The 24,729-nt window shown below is 40.3% G+C and overlaps 2 protein-coding genes across 5 annotated transcripts in view; one reads left to right on the top strand and one right to left on the bottom strand.

Moving 5' to 3' along the window:
• GOLIM4 (golgi integral membrane protein 4) overlaps positions 1-7,541 on the bottom strand; it is a 78,524-nt gene extending 70,983 nt beyond the window's left edge. For all 4 annotated transcript variants that reach the window (XM_046001911.1, XM_046001912.1, XM_046001913.1 and 1 more), the window contains exon 1: positions 7,355-7,541. In XM_046001911.1, the coding sequence (XP_045857867.1) occupies positions 7,355-7,541 (187 nt within the window). The remainder of the gene's footprint in view (positions 1-7,354) is intronic.
• LOC123940700 (proline-rich protein 2-like) lies at positions 7,000-9,236 on the top strand. The gene is made up of 3 exons (XM_046003660.1): positions 7,000-7,233; positions 7,462-8,414; positions 8,649-9,236. The coding sequence occupies exons 1-3, from the start codon at positions 7,000-7,002 to the stop codon at positions 8,755-8,757; spliced, it is 1,296 nt and encodes a 431-aa protein (XP_045859616.1). The 3' UTR covers positions 8,758-9,236.
• The last annotated feature ends 15,493 nt before the right edge of the window (positions 9,237-24,729 follow it).

Here is a 24,729-nt window from a genome sequence, read left to right as displayed (position 1 = left end):
AAAATAGACTTCTAAAAAACCCCTGTAAACTACTACCTTGTAAATGGAAAATGTGATTTATATGGTATTCATGGATACAGTGACTGTTAATTTTAAATGCAATAAATGACAATTATTAAATTCTAACTGTCAAACTGTTGGCTGCCCTCATTCAGTTCTCTGAGAGAAACAAATGAGTAACTATGGCTAAGGGAGGATTCTAACATCAAACTGAAAGTTTCTACTTGTCAAGAAAACTCTAAAAGGGAATTCAAAAGGGCTTAAGGTTTTTATTAGATATGATTCAATGTTATTTAATGCAGCATCTACATACCACCTAAAATCAACTCCGTATCAACCAAAATTACCTTTTGTAACAGCAGCAAATGTCCTACACACTAGAAATGTCTCATCAAATAATCACCCTGTTACTTCTGATTATAAATTTTATCTTGACTCTTCATACCACCCACCTAACCTACTTTCTCAGAACCATCAATATTGTCATGAGACACACTAAAATAATTTTGAGGGCAATGGAGTACTGTGGAAAGAACACAGCTGGGAAGTTACTTTAGGGTTCTACGCTCAGTTTCATTAGATCTGACCTTGACCCTGGGAAGTTAATTAACCCCTCTGAGCCTCAGATCTTTCACTCACATTAACAAGCTTATGTCACTGTTAGAAGAAAAAAATGCACGTAACGTGCTTAACAATGCCCCTGAACGTGGCAGACATTCAACAAATGTTATGTATTTAAAATAATTAAATTTCTTCAAATAAATTTTCAAAATTCTATCAAAATACATTCACTTTAAGTAACAGTGGCTTGAAAGGAAAAACAGCTTGCCACTATTCTCTTATAATAAAGTTGTATTACATATAACTTTTACTTCCAAAGCTACAAACTCCACAAAGCACTGACTGGCAAAAGTAGCAAAAACATTTTGTCCTCAATGACAAAATAAAAACACTTATTTGTCAAAATGAAAAACAGCAACTCTTAGTTGATACCACCTAAGTATATGTAGGTCTTTTCTTTCTTTAAAGAAAGAAAGAAAGAAAGAAAGAAAGAAAGAAAGAAAGAAAAAAGAAAAGGTCAATACAGTAGAAAAGACAGAGTGAGAATGTCTTAAATAAAAGTTTCAGCCAAGTTAGGGACTTAGCTTGAAAAGAGCCACATTTAGGCCACAACTAGTAACACCAGTACCTACTAGATGCAGTAAACAGTGAGCAAAATAAAAAGCAGCTCAATGCTAACCCAGAAGTCCTGGTCACTTAATAAATGCAGTAGTCATGTGTTCCAGGATGCGTGCTCGTCATTTTGGGTGTATTATTTACAATCTACACAAGTGCGCAAAATAGACATTGTTATCCCCAGTGCAACATAAAGAAACTCAAGTCCGGAGGTATTATTTGCCTGTTCAAGGTCTCCACCCATGAACACCACAGCTGTATTCAAACAGTACTTGATGCCAAAACCAATCTCCCTTCACTAGTCCCTGTTTCTCTTTTTTGAGACATAAACATGTGAGCAAGAACATTCCTCAATGCTTTGAAAAGCCATAAAATGGTAGCAGTCCCCTGTTCCTCTCTTCCCTCTTTTAGTTTCTCTCCAATCTGTTGCAAATCAGTTCTCCAACTCCAAGTCACCCATTCCTTAAGTCCCTGAAACCTGTCTGGTTTTTTTGTTTGTTTGTTTGTTTGTTTTTTACTACAACCAAAGAGATTCAACATTTATTTTATCATAAAAGTCCAGCAAATAAAACTATATACAAGATCCATGCAAAGAATCCAGTTACACACAAGACACATTTAAAACCTGGTTAAAACACAATCTCCACAACATCAGGGAAAAATCAATGAGACGAAGTATCCTTAGTGAGAGACATAATCGTGTTTGTATTTTGGATGCTGCTTGAATCCAATTCTCTCCCCAACAATGAGGCACTGGATCACCCACTCCTGCGACACCACAGGCAGCTGCAAGGCTATAAGAAACTCTCCTAAGAAAGGCAGAAGAGAATAAAGTCAAAGTAAAGCTTCCAATGTATCTTGGACTTAAACCAAAGGCTCACAAATAATGAGAAATTCTCTTATGTGGTCAACCAATATGGGCACATTCCAATTTACTGGAATGAATAAGGCAGACACAGTATGTAGAATCATACAAATCTGTGCAAATTATATATATTTAACAGAATGCTTAATTGAGTCAGATTTTCACAAAGTACCTAGAAGCTTTCATCTTTTATTCAAGGAATGCGTTTTGGGGCAAGGGATTTATATACAAATAAAACTATGGAACTTAAATTCTGTTCTATTTTTTAAATGAAAATGTTCATCTAATGAACCATATCTCATTGATGTCTATAAGGCCTAATTTTGCACTTGAAAATGAGAATACCTAGCCACATACAGCCCATGTTCATAGATCTAAAATCACTGAGTTCTGTGAACCACTCTGTTGTACAGTCCAAAATGTAAGCCTTATATTTCTAAGCATTGTATACCAGCTAACATGATTGATCCTCATGACAACCTATTATAAACTTTATTATTCTGATTATAACCTACGATAAAAGTGGGTCACAGAGAAGTGACTTGCCCAAGATCATACAGCTGGTTTAAAAAAAAAAAAAAAAGACAGAAAGCCTTGAAACCTAAGTGCTCTGACTCCTCAGCCTGTATCCACCACATTTCCCGGCCCACTGTATGAAGCACATTCATAAGCAGACAGAAAACAGCACAGAGGTATAGAACTACTCTCTACTGAGCACTGACTATATGCCAGGCATTAGGCGCTGGAGACGAAAGCAAGCCTGGCCCTGCGCTGAAGGAGACTTTTATTCTTTTTTAAGCAGATTCAGGGGAGGCTGAAAACAAAGAAGCTGCCAGTTCCGATGTGATATGTTCATGCTCAGGCTAGCGTGCCATCCTGTGTTAGGAAAACACAATGTAAGGGACAACTAACTTAAATAACAGTATGAGCCATAGAAGCAACAAATTAAAAAAAAAAAAAATTTAAGAGAACATAAGCGCATGAGCAGGGGGAGGGGCAAAAGGAGAAGTAGACTTCCCGAGGAGTAAGGAGCCCAAAGTGGTAATATTTTCCGAGGATCCTGGGATCATGACCTGAGCCAAAGGCAGATGCTTAACCCACTGAGCCACCCAGGGCCCCCCCCCTTTTTTTTTAACTTGAAATAGCTGTAAGATATTTATCTGGAACAGGAGCACAGGAAACATTATATAAACCTTTTCTTAATGGTTTCTGGCCATCATTGGGAAGACCAAAAGCACTGCAAAAATGTTTCAGAAATGAGGGACTATTCGCCCCTACTTTTAAAAAATTTAAATAGTTCCATCTCTATTACAGATCCTGTTACACAAGGTTATTGCCTACCACTAGGAGATACACCCTCTTCTCATCTGGTATGACAAAAGTTAATCAGTAACTCTACTTTAATTTTTTAAGTTTAAATTGTCAGTGACAGTCCCTTCTCCAGAGGAAAGCATCTGGATTTATGTCCGTTTACCTGTTTCCTTTGATGTCCAATCAGGTAAAATAAAAGGAGGTAACTAATTATAAAAACAAATTTTGTCAATTTTAAAATGTTTACCCATGATAAACGTGGGAAGAGAAAGCTGTGAAATACCTTACCTCACACAGAGACCATGATAGTAACAGATCATCTTTAAGGAGCAGTCCCTACTATGTGCCAGGGATGTGCCAGAGGCTTCTATGTATTCATTATTTTATCCTCACGTTATCCCTATGAAATAGATCATTCTAATCTCCATCGTATAAAGAAGAAAAATGAGGGCCAAGTTCACACAGAAAGTTGCAGGGCTAGAATTTGAATCACATGCTGGGGGAAAAGCAACAACAAAACCCTCAGATGTCTTTGCCGCCAAGTAAAGTAAATGTGTCAAGTGGCTCAGTTTTAAGATTACAGGGTTGTACTTTTCAACCTTGGCTGCATGTTGTAATCACCTGGGGAGGGCACCATGTGGGTTTCACCCCCACAGATGGTGACTGATTCGGTGTGGGAGCTTCCCACTGATTCTAATGGGCAGTGGGAGCTAAGAACCACTGTGTATAGACACAAGGAGTGGGGTATGGCCCACCTGAAAGCAGTTTTTAAAAAATTTAAGAGATTAAGTAAACACTGTGCTGGTCAAAGATTGTAACTACTGCCTCTGCCAACAATATATAACCTCTGCCCCACTGCTCAGTGTAATTTCCATGTGGCAGAAGTGGGAGATAGAGAAGTAAATAGATATATTGCCCGGTAGACACAGACATTTGTTTTTCCTGGAGAGGGGGCTACTTAGTCTTGGAACTTTCCCCAGGTCACCCCTCACTGTCTCCTATTTATGGCACGGGTCTACAGCAAAAGGCACTTGGAGTTAGACATAACCTACTTTCAAAATAATCTCTGGAGTACAAACCATCCTTAAACTGAAGATGACCTAAAAATGCTCACTTAACAAATGTATACCTTCAGATTACAGGGCCAAACTACTTAAACATTTCAAGAGTCACATATATATATATATATATTTTTTTTTTTTCTAAAGAAAGCCACTCATAATTAACTCTGATCTTACTCCAAGCCAGGTCAAGAGATCTCACTTAACTAAACAAGTCCTAAGAATGGAGAGCCTAATGCCTTCAAAACAAATCTATGCAGGTGGTACAACACAACGCTGCTGAGTAAAATGTCATTTGTCATTGGGAAAGGGAAGCAAAAGCGGCATACCGTCAGAAAAATCCTCATTAAATGGCATGCAGATGTGAAATCCAAAATAAATGCTACAGAAGTCAATCGTCAATCCATTAAAAAATAAGAAGAAACTGCAGGCTGCTTAGGAAATCATTCTTCATGCATAACCATGTTATAATTGTTGCAGCACCACAACTGAAGAGGAAATGGCAAAATACTTTAACAGACTTTAAGGCCACTTGAACTAGCTACATTTTTTCATCTCCTGCAACAAAACAAATGTGGAAGATTTTAATGGCCTTGTATTATCACTTACCACCACTCTCCCCCCACCATCACCACCAAAAGAAGGTAAATCAAAGGAGAAAAGAAATTGAAATTGATTTTCAAAATTAAATACCACAAATATTGGAACACTGAAAAAAAATTAAATTTAAAAGAAAGAAAGAAAGAAAGAAAGAAAGAAAGACCGCAAATACAGGCCTTGACTCAGAAATCAGGGCCTCAGTCAAACAGTTCCAGCATTGGCTGCTGAGGCAGAAGCTCTACTTGGGCAAAATATTTTGTTGTTACTTTGTTTTGTTTTGTTTCAAAAAGCAGAGACAGGAAAGGGAAACCTGAGAAAGCAGACAATAGCCCGCAGGATTTATTTTCTCACCACAGTTCAGGATAACAGCTCATTTGTTGACTGTATAAATATATATTGATTCCCTCATGAGCGTCAGGCACTGTGCAGTGCTGAGGATGTATTGGTGAACTTGACAGTGTCTGTTTGCATGGGTCCCCTAAACTAAGACATTAAGGCACCAACCTCACATAATCCACCATACATGCCCCTTCCAGCCACATGTGTGAAAATCCAGTCCTGCCCTTGCAGTATTAGATGACAAAATTTTCCCTTTGTCTACCTGTACTGAACTTCATAGGGAAACTACTAATGCCTTCAACGTAAATAGGTAAATACATTAATATCCAGAATTTGAATAACAACGATAAGCCATGGGTAAATTTCAACAAGTTTAAAGAAAAATGTTCTTAACCCAGGTCTGTATCAAAACAGGTTTTCCTTTAGAACTAAACCCAGTTCACATATTTTCACTGCCTGTGGCTATGCAGCTTCAGTAAGCTAAAAATACTTCCCTTTCTTCTAAGTTGGGAAGAGAAAATAAGACCAAGCAATCAGCGGCATGTCATTTTCTCTCTCTCTCTCTTTTTTTTTTTTTTTACTAGAAAACACTCAAAATAGCTGAAGCAATGAAAAGGCATCTGTTTTCTATTCGTATACACATACACTGACACAAACATCCATCCAGCTTATATCTTCCCAGTAATATGAAATAAGCTATATTTGCATTATCAGCAAAGACTGTCAACATTTCACTACTCACAGCTTTCTAGTATTATTATTTTTATGTTTTTTATTTTTGGTTGGGGAGAGGACTGCATGAGTGTTGAAAACTAGACACAAGTAAAAGCTTTCAAAAAATATGTATAGGGTGACTATGCTCTTAAGACCACATGGTGCTTACTTTGCAGTCATGCATCATTTATGTTTCTGAAATTTACACTAAATGAGATTCTAAAATAGAAGGATAGGAACTTTATTTTTTTAAGTATTTTATTTATTTATTTGATAGAGATATCAAATAAGTAATTTATTTGATAGAGATATCAAATAAGTAAATAAAAGAGATATCACAAGTAGGCAGAGAGGCAGGCAGAGAGAGAGGGGGAAGCAGGCTCCCTGATGAGCAGAGAGCCCAATGCAGGGCTAGATCCCAGGACCCTGAGATCATGACCTGAGCCGAAGGCAGAGGCTTTAATCCACTGAGCAACCCAGGCGCCCCAAGGATAGGAACTTTAAATCTTTCTGCAGGTCTGGCTCAAGTTGTGTTCACTGTATCTGACAGAATGAAAAACTGTGTTTCTTCTCTTGGACTTCTCAAGGCTGACTGTAAAGTACACAACACACATACACTCCCACCTCTACGACAAACTGAAACTTACTCAAGAAGACAAACTTTTTTGTTACCCCCCAAAACATACCAGCAGGATGGTGAACAGTAGCAGTGTGGGCTTTTCCAACACTCCCAACATCGTTAAAGTCACCCTATTAAGTTAACAGAAACTAATGGGCCATTAGTTTGGGCAGCTAGGTCACGGCTAAATTTCTCTTGGGGGGAAAAAAAACAGCACGGTTTGAGAAATCACTGCCGAACTCTCCATTTCTTATGTTACTGACAAAGTCAACTGCACAGCGAATACACAGCAACCGAGACCATGCCCTTCTGAGATGGGTTGGCAGAAACCGAGGAAGGGCTACTGGTCGGCCTGCGCAGACTACAGCTGGGCCACTGACAAGTGCTGGGGTGAAAGGCTCAGTGGGCGCCGGCCCATCCAACGCCCCGCGGGACCCGCGGCCGCTGCCACCAATTTCAAACGTAACCGCCGGAGGAAGTGGGAGGTGGAGATGTCATCTCCCTTGACACTTCGGGGACCTGGCGGCCCAGCAGGACTCGCCTCTGATGTCCGTGATGGTCAGAGGTGGCACCCGCAGCGCTAACGTTTCACCAAAGCCACTTTACCAGTCGGGGCGGGAGGCGCTGGGCGAAGTTGGCCACCGGCCGCGCGCGTCCCGTTAACCGTACCTTGTAACTGGGCGGAAAGGGACTCCTGGTGCTGCTGGTACTTGAGCGCCACCGCCTCGGCTTTCCGCAGCTGCGTCTGCAGCTCGTAGTAGAGCATCGCGCCGTAGAGAAAGCCGAACACCACGGTCAGCAGCAGCAGCGTCTGGAAAATCCGCTTTTGCTTTCGGGAGCACATCCCGTTTCCCATAGTCCCGCCTGGACCCCGCGCCGCGGCCGCCCCCGCCGCCGCCGTCCCTTCCTCCCCTCCGCCGGAGCGAGCGCCTCAGCAGCGGCCGCCGCAAAAGGTGGCCGGACACAGCATGAGGAGGAGACGCGAGACACAAAAGCGGGGCCCGAGGGGAAGTGGCGCCCACTCAGCCCCCGCGCGCCGCGGGGCGCGCAGCCATCGACGCCGCCTGGGCAGCGGCCGCCAAACTTTTGCGAGGCTGGCTCTCCGCGAGTGCCCGGGCCCGGGAGGGGGCCCTCCGCATACTTCCGAGCGGGCTCTGCCCGCGCCGGTCCCCAGACGCCGTCTGCCTTTTTTCCTCCTCCCCACTTTTTGGCTCGGCTGCCCCCGGCGGCGCTCGGAGTCCCGCCCCGGCCGCTCCCCGCCCCCTCGCGGCGGCTCCCACTGCGCGACTTTGTTGCCACCAAAAGGAGGGGGTGCGCGCCCAACAAAGAGACCCGACTCCAGGCGGCGCCTCCGCGTGCGGCCGGCCGGGGTAGTGGATGGGCGGGGACCGGCTGGCCCGGCCGGGTTTGGGGGACGGCGGGCCGGTGTCACTGACGGGGTTGCCGAACCTCGACCGCCGCCGCCTCCCACCCAACTTACGTGTCACCCACGGCCCCGCTATTCTGGCCAACGGGATTCCGGGAGGAAGTCCCACTCGGGCTCCCCGCTCATTGGGCCCGTCAGAGCCGCCGCTCCCTCCCTTCGGGGAGGCAGTGCGGGGCTCGATTGGACGCCCGCTTTGTCCGTCCGACCCCGGGGCCGCGCCTTCCCTCCCACCGCGGGGGCCCGCGAGGGGCTCCGTGGGCAGCGCGGCAGCCTGGCGCCGGGGTGCGCCCACGTGGAGCGCGGGTGAGTGGGGAGAGCCCGCCGAGCCTGGGGCGGGGAGGTTGGGGTGCCCGGGCGACGTGCCCCGGCTTGCGGCTGGGCGAGGTATGGTGCGCACGTGTGTGAGAGTGCAAGTGAATGTGTGTGATCCAGACCTCGGAATGCACGTGGGGAGAGAGTACAGTGTATGTAAGTGGGAGAGAGTGGGTGGAAGCCGCTGCTTAGACTCTGCCGAATACCCTTTCTTTCTTTCCCCAGCCAGTGGGCAGGTGCAGCAGACCCACGGGATGGCTCTACCGTCAGCATAATCTGCGTAGCCGAACGGGAGAGGTCTTGCCAGTGGACTCTTGCCCCAACCGCGTGCTAGCATGAATGCCTATGTGCTCACGGATGGCAGGACACGGGTCGGGAGACTCAGGCACGCTAACACGATAGACTTACTGCTCAACTGTCCATGTGGGTTGGGGAAATCAGCTTGCCTTTGGCAGAGGGGAAATAAATGATCTCATATTCTTCCCCGGGCTCCAAACAGAGTCATTTGAAAACAAATCTCAAAGGCTGAAATAAGTATGCATACATTTTGTCGTATGTATTTGCTTGATTGGTTGCAAAAGTACATCAGTTACATTGCTAAATTACATTTTGAAGGCTAACAAAGGTTCCCTATGTAAAACAAAGTAAAATCTAATAATCACAAACCTCTTCAAAGAAAATCAAATTTAAAGAAAACAGTGCTTTTGTTCTTTTTATGTACTTGAGGAGGGAAAATTCAGGTTAGGCATGAATGATAATTTTGTTTCTGCTCTTGACCTAACTTCTAAGAAAGTAAATTATTTCTCAAATGCCTCAGAAGTGTCACGGAATTTATTTTATGCTGCATAGTTTTTATGATACTCTAACCAGACTTTAGTTACCGCTACGAATAATAGACAATGAGTGCTCAAAATGAGGGTAGATCTGCGTAGCCACATAAAACATAAAGATGGTCGATCCCTGGTGCAGAACTTTTTTAGGTAGACTCTGAAATGCTAAAACCATAAAATAACCCTCATTACAACCTAGCTAGCCTAATGACATTTATATTAACATGAAACCTAAGTTTGCCAGGCATCTGCTTTTCCCTAATAAATAGTAAGTTATAACAGTAATTATATTGTTCAAAATGCTTTCGTTTACAATTAACACTATCTCACTTATCACACCCCGATTAAGTATCACTCTCACAGTTTGGTAAAGAAACCAAAATTTATTGAAGGGACTGTGATAGCTCTAGGACCCACAACTTGCAGAAAGGTAGGAGTTCAGCAGAAGGAGATCTAGGTTACAATCCTGCTGTTGGGGCACCTGGGTGGCTCAGTGGGTTAGAGCCTCTGCCTTCAGCTCAGGTCATGATCTCAGGATCCTGGGATCAAGCCCCGCATTGGGCTCTCTACTTGGCAGGAAGCCTGCTTCCTCCTCCTCTCTCTCTCTCTGTCTGCCTCTCTGCCTACTTGTGATCTGTCAAATAAATAAATAAAATCTTAAAAAAAAAAAGAATCCTGCTGTTGTTCTCCTGTGGAAGCCAAGTTCTCATTCTTTTTAAACAATTGGTATTAACAACCTGTGTCTGGTCCATGAAAATGAAAAATTTAATTTAAAAAATTAAAAAATAAAAATAAAAAATAAAAAAATTTAAAAATTAATTAAAAAATTAAAAAGAAAATTATTTATGGAAGTTTTAGAATTTTGTTCTGTCATACAGATACTACATAGTCTTACTTGTTATTCAACCTACCATTGTTTAAATTTCCCTCTTTCAGTTTTACTCTTAAAAATTGAGACTGGATAATTCCTGCCACCTTGTTAAAATTCCTTATGAAAAGTCCTTAACATTATCAGAGTACGATTTGCTAAATAAACTCTTCCTCCAGAAGTACTACCAAAACTATTCTGGAGGAAATGAAGTTTTATAGCAACAATCCTGGCCCATACTAGGAGACAAAATTATCTTAACTGAAAAGAAATGTAGGGAGGGAAGGAGGAAGGGAAAGAGACAGAGAAAGGAAGGGAGAAATTGTACAGAGGATTGGGAAATTATTACTCATACATTACACAGTACGCAGTATTTAGTTGTATTTCAGAATCTTTGGAACATTCTTATGCTTCTGAAATACATGATTACTCATTTGAAACCCCTGATTCCTTTGCATCTGATTTCAGACTCCAAAGGTATTCTTTGCCTAAAGCTGCTGGCTGACTCCACAGAATATAATAAATGTAGGCCATAAAACACAACTCAATATTTTAGTCATAAAATTTGAAAGAGGACAAAAATTATTACCTGGACTTACCCATTATTTCAAATTCAGGAAGGGTATGTAGAAGTATATAAAATCACTAATGGCAGTATCTTTATAAAATTACTTTCCCAAGGTGAAGTATGCTGCTAGTTTCTTAAAAATATCAGTATAAAGCTTTTGAGAGGCCAACATCGGGGAAACTATCCAGGGCCTATAAATTGAATTTACATAACATTGCCTTTGGGTAGAACTTGTAACAGATGAGCTATTTCTTTTTTTTTTTTTTTTTTTTTTTTTTTTTTTTAAAGATTTTATTTATTTATTTGACAGAGAGAGATCACAAGTAGACAGAGAGGCAGGCAGAGAGAGAGAGAGGGAAGCAGGCTCGCTGCTGAGCAGAGAGCCCGATGCGGGACTCGATCCCAGGACCCTGAGATCATGACCTGAGCCGAAGGCAGCGGCTTAACCCACTGAGCCACCCAGGCGCCCCCAGATGAGCTATTTCTACTGGTCTTGTGAGGTCCGTTGCTAGTTCTATTTTATTTTTATTTATCATTTTTAAAATAGTATTATATAATTACATTTCTATATGCCATATTTTTAACAATATATATAATTTTAAAAGTTATATATCCTGAGGTATTTCACCAGTTTAATATTTTATTTCTAAGGGAGGAAGAAATTAACTTAAAGATTCAAGACCTTACATTTGAAGACTAAGACAATATTTGGAAATCTTAGCATTCTTTCCAGTTTTACTAAATTTGTCATTTCAATAAAATTTGTTCATTTTCAAAATAGGGAGAGGCAAGAAATATATAGTTGAGGGATACAGCAGGTGTATAATTCGTAAAAATAGATGACCCATCCTAGACTAAGTAGTTTCCATTGTCTGTGAAATTTTTGAATTAAATCTCTTTACTACAAATTGAATTCAATAGTTTGCAAGAGACATCTACCTAAGAAAAGGTGATGAATATTAAATAATTTTTTAAAAAATTTGTAACTGTGTGGTGATGGATGCTAATTAGAATTATTGTGGTGATCATTTTGCAATAAATATTTAAATTGAATCATTGTCATACACCCGAAACTAATGTGTTATGTGTCAATTATATATCAATTAAAAAATAAAATTGTAAATGGTGTTTCAGTATTAATAAAGCACAGCTTCAACCTTTTCATGTAAATTTTGCAGAAATCAACTATCCTTTTTCCTCTGTAGAAAACTATACTTACCATCTCTGCCTTTTTGCCACTTCACCCATTTGCTATCACCTAATTTACACACGGCTTCCTGCTTGCCTCTTATATGTACTGCTTTAGAAGTAAAGGAAGCTACATTCAAGGTATTCTGTTTTTTTGAGGACTCTGTAAGAGGTGTTTTGAAACTCATTTTCCACAAAATTTTGCTAATGACCTGGTGGTAATTGTTAGCAGATTAACAACGTATGAAAATTGTTTCATAATTAAAAAATGAAAAATATTTAGGAGGCCCTAAATCTGTAGATGTGTAGCTAGACTAAAGAAATAAGAACTATTATTTCAAATGTCTTTAACATCCTTCTAAAGCAGGATAGTCTGGCATACCATAAACTCTTCCAAATTCTAAGGTGGCATAAGAAATATTTTGAATGTGTTGCTTAACGTTTATTATAGCAAGCATATCACTTTTAGGAAAGAGTTTCATAGAATATTAGAATATATGGAAAAGGACCATATGTGAGACTCAGGTGAGGCGGACTTCCCAAATCTTTCATTGGCTCAGTCAGGCAGCTTTTCACCAGATCACTGTCTTCAGAGACTTCAGACAAATAGACTGTGGGAAGATCAGTAGCCAATGAAATATGACATTTTTAATGTTCCCCCCAAAATGTGTAGTTTGTTGACTGCTTTGTATAAAAGATGTGCTTGGTTTATCCATGACCATTTTATAGAATCGGTATTAGAATTTTAATATTATATGATAGATATATGTAGTAATTTCTTAATTGTCATGAGACATGGCTGATCATATTTATGATGTATCCAATGCTAAGTCCTGGATCAGAAATTCAACATTCAATTTCAGAACTATTCCTAAGGGATTCATAATCTGCTCCATAAATGTTTTTTATACTCTAGTTTCAGGAATATTTTGAGTCAAAACAAAGGGACTATCAATGGTTTTACTTAGAGATAAAGTAGACCAAACTTTCAAAAAAAAGAAAAAAAGATCCTAAGAGTCAAGTTACCTCAGCCTTAAGTTCTACTCACGTTAAAACTGAGAAGTAAAAACACATGTCTTCCTTCGCTCTGCTCCTTCTCATTCTGTTCTCTAGTGCAGCTCTTTAAATCTTGGCATCCGGGGGGCCTGGGTGGCTCAGTGGGTTAAAGCCTCTGCCTTCAGCTCAGGTCATGATCCCAGACTCCTGGGATCAAGCCCCGCATAAGGCTCTCTGCTTGGCAGGGAGCCCGCTTCCCTTCCTCTCTCTCTGCCTGCCTCTCTGCCTCCTTGTGATCTCTGTCTATAAAATAAATAAATAAAATTTAAAAAAAAAAACAAAACTTGGCATCCAACATCCTAGTAATCTTTTGTTTCCCAGGATCCTTGTCTAGGACTATGCCCTTCACTCCCTATCACCCACCCATGTACACACACTGTCTTTCCCTTCTTGAAGACAAAGGACAAAAATCTAAAATAATCTTCCTCAAAACATCTATTACTGTCCTACAAGTAATCAGTAATTCCAAGGAAAGCAAATTGGATCCATTAATTAACAGGAAGATATTAACGGATGAATTTTTAGCTTATTATCGTTCTCAAGAATTTTGTGAGAAAATAGGTTACCAAAGGACTGAACCCTAATGGCATAATCCTAGATAGGCTGGTAAGCAGAGGAGTCATAATTAAGGACAGAAGAGCTTCACTTTTTGCTTCTTTGTTCCTGATTCTCCTGCCCAATTGTAAAGGGCTTCAGGAACATTCAGAAGGTGACAAGATGCCTACTGCGAGGATACAAATCCTGTTTAAGTTACAAACTATCTATGAAGTCAACAGTAAGTCAGTAACAGGACCTTAATTCTCTCATCTGTAAAATACAAGGGATGATCCTATCTGTGCTGCCTCACTTCAGAGAGAATGAGCCCACAGGATTCAAGAGAGAAGACAAACTTTGGATTTCATTTAGATGAAATTGAATTTGTAGTGATACTTGTCATTGTCAACCTAAATTTATTTATACCTTTCTGGAAAACTAACAGTTGATTTAAAAAAAAATCAGCTACCCAGTTTAAAATGGTAATTTTCCAATCATAATTATTAATTGAACTTCTTTAATAATTGAGAAGGAATGAATTATGACCTTAAACTAAGGGACTTTTGTAATCCACTTATTCAAGCTAGATTTCTAATTCCTCGGTTATAATTTATGGACTAAGGTTTTCATTATGCTTTCTATGTCAACAATTTTCTCAAGTAGTTATTGTGTGCAAGGCATAATGTGGGGAGAAAAATGGAAGGTGTAAGATAATGATGAATGAACCATGGACCCGTCCAGTGAAGAGCTTGTGGATTTGGTACTTGTTGATTTAAAGGCTAAATCAAAGCTCTGGCTGGAAATTAAATTACTCAAGGAGAGAACAAAGCAAGAGAACAAGAGGCCTCATGATGTAACCATGACTTCCTATTAGACCAGGCAATGGGATCGGTTAATCAGCAGAGGCAGTTCAAGCTGGGAAAAAGAAGTGATGCATAGACCCCTCAAAACAAAGAAACATCACTTTGCTTCCATTCTTTTTTGATGCAGGGCAAAGCCTTTGTTTTGTGTGTGAATCTGTTGTTGGTGGGAGCTCAGCTTAGCCCCTGAAGCCAAAGAACATGGTTCAGATTCCAGTCTCTGCTTCACTGAGTGGGGCAAGATCTTCAGGATATTTGTATGGTAAGGTCATTCAATGCAAATATGTCTAGATTGGAAGGAGCTTTTCTTGGTTTTGTTTTTCACCTAAGTTGACCGCAATTTTTCTTTCAGATACCAGCCATTATGGAACTTTTCCAAATCACTTATCTCAATTTTCATAGAAACAACTCTTATTTTTTTCACTCTCCTATTTCATTAGTTTACATAACAGTTGATTAAATTACATAATTAAAATAGCAAATGCAATTGCATAAGCAGCTTTTAGAACAACCCACTGGTCTCTGTGAGGCATTCAGTTCGGAAGGCAGACACAAGCCAAGCGGAGATTAGTTTAAGTGCCAGGAGTCCTCAGCCCTGAAGTGCACAGGCTCCCCTGAAGGGAAGGGGCTGGTTGACAGAAGGGAGAGCCTCCCATCGTCCAGTGAGTTGGTTCAGCGGAGTTAAGGGATTCTACCATACACTGAAATGACTAGTGAGGTAAAAGGAGGAATTGGTGATCAAGAAAAGGTGTGTGAGAGAAGTAACAGGGAAAATGAAAAGTATTAAGAAGAGAACTTTGAGCTTTGTTGATAGAACTCAAAGGAAGTTGAGATAAAGCCTGCAAGGAGGCCTGGAAGGAGCTGATTGGGATGGAGTGGAAGACTACAGTGCACTGGGGAATAAATGGGTGATGGACAAGTAGAGGAAGAGGAGTAGTAGGGTGAACTCTGCTTTTGATAATTTGCCTGCAAAGGAAGATAGATTCAGTGGAGCTTGAAAAGGCGATGAGGTTGAGGGAAAGTTTGCTGTGGGGGCTTTTATTTTTGGATTAGCACACACAAGAATTTCTTCCAGGAGCTCATGGAGAGGGATAGGTTAAAGATTTGAAGGGCCACATTAAATACACTGGAATGTCTGGAATGTTACTTCTTCAGGCAATGCTCTATTATAGTTCATTTTCCATTTTAGAGGCTCAATAAATTATGGAATGAATGGTCTTAAGAGTCACTAACAGGAAGAAAATTGAAAAGACTACCTGGCTAATTGAAAAAGAAATTTGTTTGAGAGGCCTAAGGTTGTGTGTACTTGGATTAATTCACTCTGATTAAATGTGCACACTCCCCAAAATGGGCATGATCGTATGATAATATCCCAAATAGAGAATCTGTAAAACAGTATGTATTTATTTAAGAAGAAAAACAGACTCTGCTTTGAGTAACAGTAATTGGTCCATTTCAAACCTTCTAGGTATAACTTGTTAGATATGTTTACTAAGCAGTTTATGACTTTTACAAATGTTTCATAACATTAAATCCAAAAAGAAGAATGTGAAATTGCATAAATGATGTTATTGCAATCATGTTAAAATGCTTAAAGAAAAATAATTTGTTATACACTGCTACTTTTAAGTAATTAGATAAAGAGGGAGAAAAGGTGGGTATTTTCAATAACTCATGAAAATCTATTCTCTTCAGGATAATGATGCTTTTCTCATTTGTTGGTTTTAACGTTGTTGGACATATCCCTGATCCTAAGGCCTGTTTTTCTATAAAGAGTGAGTTGGTATCACACCATGAAACAGGAGGGTAGACTACCTAGCTCAGGGCAGCCATTTCACACACATCTTCCCACTCTCTCTCTTCCACCAACAGCAATGAATTAAGTGAACTGTTTCACTGAGAGACTTTGGGACAGGGAAACTAAAGCAACCCCGTGAAAAACTGTTTTTGCTCCTTTTCTTGCTTCTATTCTTGCTAGGACCTTCACCCTTACATTACATGTACTTTATTAAAAAAGTGTAAGACATCTAGGTGGCTCAGCTGGTTAAGGATCTACCTTCGGCTCAGGTCATGATCCCAGAGTCCTGGGATCCAGTCCCACATTGGGCTCCCTGCGCAGAGGGGAGCCTGCTTCTCCCTCTGCCCGCAGCTCCCCTTGCTGGTGCTCGCATGCTCTCCCTCTCTCTCTGACAAATAAATAGAATCTTTAATATAATTTAAAAAAAACAAACAGATAGTGTATGTCCTCTTCGTAAAAGTCAAGGATTTAATGATTTCTTTCTTTCCTTTCTATTCTTTTTTCTTTCTTTGTTTCTTTTTTTTTTTTTTTTTTTTTTTTTTGCACTTCCAGCACATTTAAGGAGTGACTAGGTTGGGTTGTCATCAATGTTTCCTGAGACCACAGACTCATCAAGACCCTTGGCTACAGGGTATAAGTGACTTATGGAGAGCATCTAGACCCTCATCTTAGTTTCTGGATGCCTGAGAAGACACTGTGCACTGGATGACAACCATCAATAAAAACCCCAGGCCCAAAGCAAAGACAAAATTCACTCTTCTTTCCTTTCTGAGGTTCTCAGATGCTCTGTCTCTACACTCACTTATATGTTTAATAAATTCTGCTCTCACTTCCTCTAAGCTCATGTCTGATTTCTGTCCTGCATGTAAGAAGCCAAGGATCCTCTTGACTGGTCTTGTGGTACCCCTCTGCGTCCTTGGCCCAGCCAGCCTGCATCAACTTCAGATGTGACTTCGGTGTCCCTCTCAACATCTGCCTTTACCAACAAGGTCTCTAGCACTCTATCTAGTACCTAATAAACACTGAACACAATTTAATTGAATGAGTGAATAAACAACACTCAGTGAAATCTATTTTTGTTCCCTGACAAAGACCAAGATAAATAATGGGAATTTAAAAGATAGCAAGATAGAAAAGAAAGGAAAAAATCTAGGGAAAAAGGGAGAACGAAATTTATCTGATTTTAAATGTAGTGAAATTTCTAAGTAGGGAAGCCTTAGGAGAAACAAATGAAAAGAAATAAATACATTGGATTACTTGAAATTCAAAATTGTCATACTTCAAACAATACTAAAAAGTTTAAAAGCAGACCCATAGAGAATATTTGCATAGATTAAATAGACTGCTTAAATTACATAGATCTAACACCTTTATATAATTGTATGTATATTGTTAAAACAAAGATAATAAAAAGTTGCAAAGTTCATAAACAGATAATAGTTCATAAACAGTTCATAAACAGGTAGTTCATAAGCAGGTGAACAACCATCAAATACGTGAGAAGTATTCAATCTCAGTAATCAAAGAAATGAAACCAATACTAAAACTCTCACAATGAGTGACAAGAGTGACAACAGCAAGGTTTTTTTTTTTTTTAAAGATTTTATTTATTCATTTGATAGAGAGCACAAGTAGGTAGAGAGGCAGGCAGAGAGCGAGGAGGAAGCAGGCTTCCTGCTGAGCAGAGAGCCCGATGCGGGGCTTGATCCCAGGACCCTGAGATCATGACCTGAGCTGAAGGCAGATGCTTAACCAACTGAACCACCCAGGTGCCTCTAGATAGGATTAGACTTGAACTGAATTTTTAGACTGCCTGCTGGTGTCCAAGAATTGCTTGGTGTTGTGGGTGGGAGGAACACACTCCCATGCTGGAATTGGGTCCAGAATCTCTAAAAGAAATATTAAGCAGACATTAAAGCTAGTTGTTTAGCTTGGAATCCTCAGAAAGGGACCCTGAAGAAAGCTTTCATGTGGAGGAAGGTTATTAGGAAGAATTATCATGAAAAAATGAGGATAGCAGGAAGGATGGCAAATGAGCAATCCTAAAGGAACTTTTTTGCTCACTCAGAAGAGCTCTGGAAAAAGTGTAGATCATACTCAGAGTTGCTCCTGTAAGGAGCAAGAGAGCTGCCATATTTATATTACTGCTCCATGGAGTTATTAATTAACGGTTTGGTTGAGGGGTGTAAAGTCCCAGAAATTTTCCTGTCCTCTGTGCAACAGCCAAGTGGCCCCAACAGCCGGAGGCCCAGGTACTGGCTACCATGGCAGTGAGGCACACCGGAAGTCCAGGGGGAAGGAAAATGGCAAAAGTTTCCCAGCCTATAAGCGTGGGGCAGTAACATATCTGCTAAAGTGGTATTTGTAAAGAATACCCCATGATATGATAAATGCTAAATGAAAAAACAAAAACAGGGTACAAAATACTATATAAGGGGTCCAGATTTATACCACAGCCTGAGGTAACTAAAAAACTGAACAAAATATATGACACAGTGGTTCAGCCATGAGGCATCCAGAAAGAGGGCTTCTAGAGAGAGAGAGGAAACAAAAGAGGCATGACTGCTCTAACTTCTGTCTGGCCAGAAAGCTGCCACACAGAGAAGGAGGAGCCTAGGTGAGCACAGCCATGTCCCCAACAGGAGACAACCCCAGGAGACTGAAGAGACATTCTGTGTTAGGAAAAGTTGGTTAAGGGTACACAAGAACAATTTTTGCAATTTTTCTGTTAGTCTAAAATTACTACAAAATAAAAAGCGTTAAAAATCCCAAAAAGGGAAAATATAGACCGTGAGAATGTTAATCAAAATAAAGATGGAGTGGCTATGTTAATAATAGAGAAAGGAGATTTTATTTTACTTTTTAATATTTTAGAGAAAGTCAATTTCAGAGAAAAAATAGTATCAAGAAGAAAGATGATCATTTCATAATGAGCAAGGGGTCCATTTATCAAGAGGACCTAAAAATCCAAAATGACTATGTGCCTAATAGTAGACCTTCTAAATACATGAAGCAAAAACTAATAGAACAAGGAGAAATAGACCAATCTACAACTACAGTTGGAGCCTTCAATACTTTTCTCCTGGTGGCCAGAAAATCTGTAAGCATATAAAAGACCTGAGCAACATTATGAACCAACAAGACCTATTGACATGTGGAGAACATTCCACTCAACAACAGAATCACATTCTTTTTAAGGGCTTATGTACCATTTACCAAAAATGGACCATATTCTGAGATATAAATGAGCCTCAATACATTTAAAGCACACCACATACGTACCATTTCTATTTGTTGGTGGAGAGCTGTTTTACATCCTAACATTATGGCTTGGTGGGTCAGATAACATCCAGTTCATGACGGGTGACTTCAGCTGGTTCCTACTAACAGATATGGAGAAAAAGCATTTGCAAATCAACAGCTGCATATCTGATATGGGGATGTGTTAATTTGCTCAAAGCAATTTGAACCCATAGCTGATATAGCAGCTGCAGTTAGTCACCACCTGGTTAAAGGTTACAAAATCAACCATTATGCTCCGGTATCCATCTGTCTTCAGCATAGACCCAATAGGTGAGTTGAATGGAAATGTCATGGGGTTGCCATGCCTGTATCCTTGATATTGGCACAATCTCTACAGTCCCTTCATGAATGCAATATTGCTTTGGTTTACTATTTTCCTAGTTAGAGGCAGTTCCAGAGGCTCCCACTTGGCCTTTCCCACCATAATAATCCTTACACCACAGGTCAAGGGGCCAGTGTGGGGAGTCTGCCTGCTGGTAAGTATAGCTATTCCAATTATGCATCCCAGAACTGGAAAAACAACCACCGGATGGGTTCAAGGAACCATGGACCCACTGTAAGAGGGAACTGAGGTAAAGTCCCCAGAGTACCTCACTTCCCTAAACCTCTCCTCCAAATGGTGAATCACAGTAATATTTCAGGTCTTATAGAATTAGTGTGTCAGTTCAGAGCCAGTGTCTCATAGTCTCTAAAAGTTTTCATTATTTTCTCAATGCACAGTTTCCCTGGTAAAAGCCTGGAGGTCCTTTGGGTGAAGGCTTGGAGAAAGATCATAAATTTTGGGTGGTGTACAGGGACTCTGTCTCAAGGGGGCTCAGTGTCTTCTCTACTCAAGAGGTCTGGGTCTAAAAACTGATCAAGGGCAGGAATTGGTTGAGAAGCCATGACTCATTTTTTATGATTCAGATTAGACTTTTGCTACTTGACCTAAAACTTTTCTGTTGTGATAGATCAAGTGAGAATTTAGCAGGCTTCCTACCTATCCCATTTCTTGGAACACGATGGTGAACCCCCCAATGCCATAGTTTCGTGCAACTCAGACTATTCTGATTACCGCTTCACTGCTATCCATTATGGTAACCATGCCCATTGCCTTTGAGGGTTGAGTGCTGCCACTTGGCTCTTGCTAACCCAGGATCCAATTACTCTCACTGCATTTAGGTTTCCCGATTCAGTGACTGTAGTACCCACTGTAAAGACTGGCCTACAAAGAAGAGTGATTACAGAGCTCTTTAAGGACGCTAGGGCGCCATTCACAATTTTTTTCTCAGAGTTGTGGTGAAGGGTGTCTTCTGAACTCTGGTATGTCACCTGGACTCTCAGAGTGGGTAAGTCTTAACTGAAAAATCCACTAATTTGACAAATCTGCATTCCAAACTTCGTAAGAGTTCGAATCCCTCCCTCTACATTTAAGCAAGGTAGGTCAAGTATTTCTAGCTTGCTCACAGTAGGCCACACTTTGGTCCATGTTTTATCCAATCAACTAAAACTGTTAAACCCTTCCCAACTCTCTGAGCTACAATTTTAAATCCAGGATCTCCGCTTAGTAAGCCCATATTGATAATATCAACTCTGCTTCTTTCATCATTATCCCGTACCCTCAGTATTCATTCCCATACATATTTTCCAGATTTTAGTTTATATAAATTAGAAAAGTCACTAATTCTTTTGAGTGTAGCACACCTCCTCATGAGGTCATGCTTTGTATCTCATCCTTGGGACCTGCTGGAATTTGAGTCTAGTTAAAGCTCTAGAAGTAAAGAGGAGCAGTAGATGTGGTTCCTAAGGAGAATCAGCTTTGTATTGCATAGCATTACAGTTTCCTTAGGCAATGCACAATTAATTCCCTCCAAAGCGGAGTAGGGGGAATTGGAGAAGCCAGTACTACTGGGAGTAAGGAGGCCACTTCCACTGGGAAAGAAGACTAGCCAGAATTTAGAGGCTCAATGTCCCCAGCCTCATCAGGCTCTTCTTACAGGTCCCCTGAAAGATTCTATTCTTTTCCAATTAATGCCCTCATTTGAACAGTAGACACCCTGTAGAGCTGGGAGTTCAACTAGTGTTGTAATTCAGCCAACTGCAGTATGAAATTCTGTGTTTGATTTTCAAGAATCTCAGCCCTGAGGCTGCAGGAGATAAGGGTCACCTTTAGGGCACACACAGAAGTGTTTAGGTCATTATGTGACACCTGAACTGAGAATTCACTTCCCTGAGCTCATCCTTTCTTTCATCACTTTCTCCAGCAACATTATGATCAACCAACCAGCCTCATTAAATTCATTAGATTTCCAAAAATGTCTGAAAGTATCACAATTGCAGTCTCCAAGCTCCTTACTTCTTTTAAGTGGTTGATTAGAATATCTAATGAAGATATTTTGCATATCTCTGATTCCAGATCTTGCTGGGGACTATCAGTGCTCTTTTCACTACTGGAAATAGGGTCATTACCATCTATCAATCTAATGAGATTAAAGAGCCAGTTTCAGAAACCTCAGAACTAATGCAGAAAACTCATCCTTAAAATTGTGGTCCTTGGGGCACCTGGGTGGCTCAGTGGGTTAAGCCTCTGCCTTCGGCTCAGGTCATGATCTCAGAGTCCTGGGATTGAGCCCCAGATCAGGCTCTCTGCTCAGCGGGGAGGCTGCTTCCTCCTCTCTCTCTGCCTGCCTCTCTGCTTACTCCTGATCTCTGTCAAATAAATAAAATAAATAAATAAAATAAATAAATAAAAACTGTGGTCCTCTAGATCCACTCTTGGTACCAAAATCTGAATTGGTCAGGGTTCTCCAGAGAAAGAAAACCTAAAGTATGTGTGTGTGTGTGTGTGTGTGTATACACATATGTGTGTATGTATATATGTATGTGTGTATATATATATATATATATATGAGAATATATATATATATTCACACACTTTTCTATAGAAAGAGTTGTACCACGAAGAATTGTCTCATGTGCTTAGGGAGACTGAGAAGTTCAAGTTCTGCGGTCAGCAAGCTGGAGACACAGAAGAGCTGAGGGCAAATTTCCAATTGGAGTTCAAAGGCCTGTGAACCAGGAGAGCAGCTGATATATGTCTCAACCTGACTTTGAGTCCAAAGGTAGAAGACTGATGTTTCAAGTTGAAGACCTTAGGGCAAAAAGTAAGACCTCTTTCTTATTGAGCCTTTTATTCTATTCAGGCCTTTCATGGATTAGATAAGGGGAGGGGGAGGGCAATATGTTTTATTAAGTCTACCAATTTACATGTTAATCTCATCCAGAAACACCCTCACAGACACGCCCAGAAATGTTCAATCAAATATCTGTGTACCCTGTGGCCCAATCATGTTGGCACCTAAAATTAACAATCACGTGGAGGTTGGAGAAGAAAAGAATCAAGGATAGCTGTTTTCTACCATAGTTCCTTGCATAAATGGTGGTTCCATACATTTGGAAGAGACTAAGGAAGGAAGAATGGAGCTGAGGTACTAGTAAGAAGTTCAGTGCTGGGCATGTTTTGTGGAGCGTGTATGGAACATCCAATTGTAAACATATGGCTTTAGATCTGGATTAGAGATATAGAACTGACAGCTATCAGTGTATATGCTTTAGAAGGAGTGAATGAAATTCCCCAGATAAAGTGTGTATAATGAGAAAGAGTAGTGTGAAGGATAGAATCCTGGAGGATTACTAACATGAAGGGACAGGAGAAAGTCAAGGTTGTAGAGGCAACATAGTTCAGACAGAGGGGACCAGGAACCCAAGGCAGGAGTTTCAAGAATGAAGGAAAGGAAAACTATTATCCACTGTAGAGAGGTCAACGATGGTAAATACTGAAAACTGTCCAACAGAAATAACAAATAGGAGGTTTGTGTTATCTTTAGAGAGCAAAGTTGCAGAGGTGGGATGGACCGAGAAGTGACTGAGTGCAAAGGAGAGAGAGACATGAAATGTATCCTTGCTCTGCCTCCAGCATGGACTGATGGACAGCGAGGAGATGACCCAGGATGGTTAAAGAACGTTTTTCTAAAATGCTAAAAGTAAACTCAGTGATGGGAAGAGTAAAGATAGGGAACAAAGTCCCTGAAGAAGAATGGGATCCAGAAAAATAATGGGATCCAAAACACATGAAAAGTCTGATTTTGACATGCTGGTGCCACTGCCCATTCATTCTTTCTGGTCCAAATAAACAGAGTTGTCACTAAAATTCTACATTGCACCCTATTGTAGGTTATGAATCACAATTTCTATATTTTAGATGTGATTTTTTTAATATAACCTTAGGACGTTGTTTAATTTTATGATTTCAAGAAGTATCTATATCCATATGAAATAATATATTTGAAATTACTTTAAAAATCTATACAACTGCCAGCAGTAAAGTCACTCAGAGTGATCTGAAAGAAATGTAATTTTTATCCTTTATTCTCTACCTAAATAATAATAATAGGTCTCAGGGCATGTATTTCTTTCATAAAAGATTTATAAAATCCCTCTTTCTTGCATTTCCTTAAAAACCAAACCAAACCACTTCCCAAATATCTCCTTTGGTTTCTATCTCATGGTCCACTTTCTTTGCACTACACAAATGACCTTTTAATTGTTCACTATTTGCCAATTTCTGCTCCTTGGATATATCCCCAACCTGTAGCCTAAATTTAATTCATCTAAAACACTGATTCCAACTTCACTATTCCATCCAAAATCCTTCAATGGCTTCCCCAATCTCTCCTCTGCATTAAACACAGAACAAAGTCCATATTTCTTAGTCTGGAATTTGAGGCAATCCATAATCTAGTCCCCACGTTTCCTTCTCTTTAAGTTCTACTTAACACCTACCTGTGTTCCACCAATGTCGAACTGATATATTCTTTTGTTTCTTGAAAGTCATCCAGACTGGCCAAGTTAAAAAAAAAAAATTCAATGGAGTAAATTTAAAGATCTAATTGACTTTATTAAATTCTTGTATCAGAAGGCATTCCACCTAGCAAGTGGTGGAATTTTTTTTTTAAATTTTGTCCAAAAGTGTTTATTTAGAACAGGAACAGAAAAGGGGCTTAAACTTCATCACCTTTCAGCTAATCCACCTCAAGCAGAACCATGAGGGGACCTAACCACCGCTGTCTTCCATTCCTGGGCCAGGACCTCGTCTATCTACCCACCTCTACTTCAGCCTGACCCTGAGGCAGACAAGGCCCAGACACCCCAGAGATCATGGGAATTGTACAAAATGGAAGGTTTTTATAGGAAAGAGGGTGGGACAAGAAGTTATTAGCAAAAGAAAAGAAGGGAGTGTTCCAGGCAAGCTCACCTTCCCTC

The sequence above is a fragment of the Meles meles genome, chromosome 4, assembly GCF_922984935.1.
Source record: "Meles meles chromosome 4, mMelMel3.1 paternal haplotype, whole genome shotgun sequence".
Taxonomy (NCBI): Eukaryota; Metazoa; Chordata; class Mammalia; order Carnivora; family Mustelidae; genus Meles; species Meles meles.
This window is presented reverse-complemented; position numbering and strand designations above follow the sequence as displayed.

Bases quoted from the DNA above. Each gene is read 5' to 3' on its own strand.
- LOC123940700 (XM_046003660.1), top strand. From the start codon at position 7,000: ATGGGTTGGCAGAAACCGAGGAAGGGCTACTGGTCGGCCTGCGCAGAC. The intron at 7,234-7,461 runs GTCCGTGATGGT...ATCGCGCCGTAG, and splicing joins CAGCAGGACTCGCCTCTGAT to AGAAAGCCGAACACCACGGT. The intron at 8,415-8,648 runs GTGAGTGGGGAG...TTCTTTCCCCAG, and splicing joins TGCGCCCACGTGGAGCGCGG to CCAGTGGGCAGGTGCAGCAG.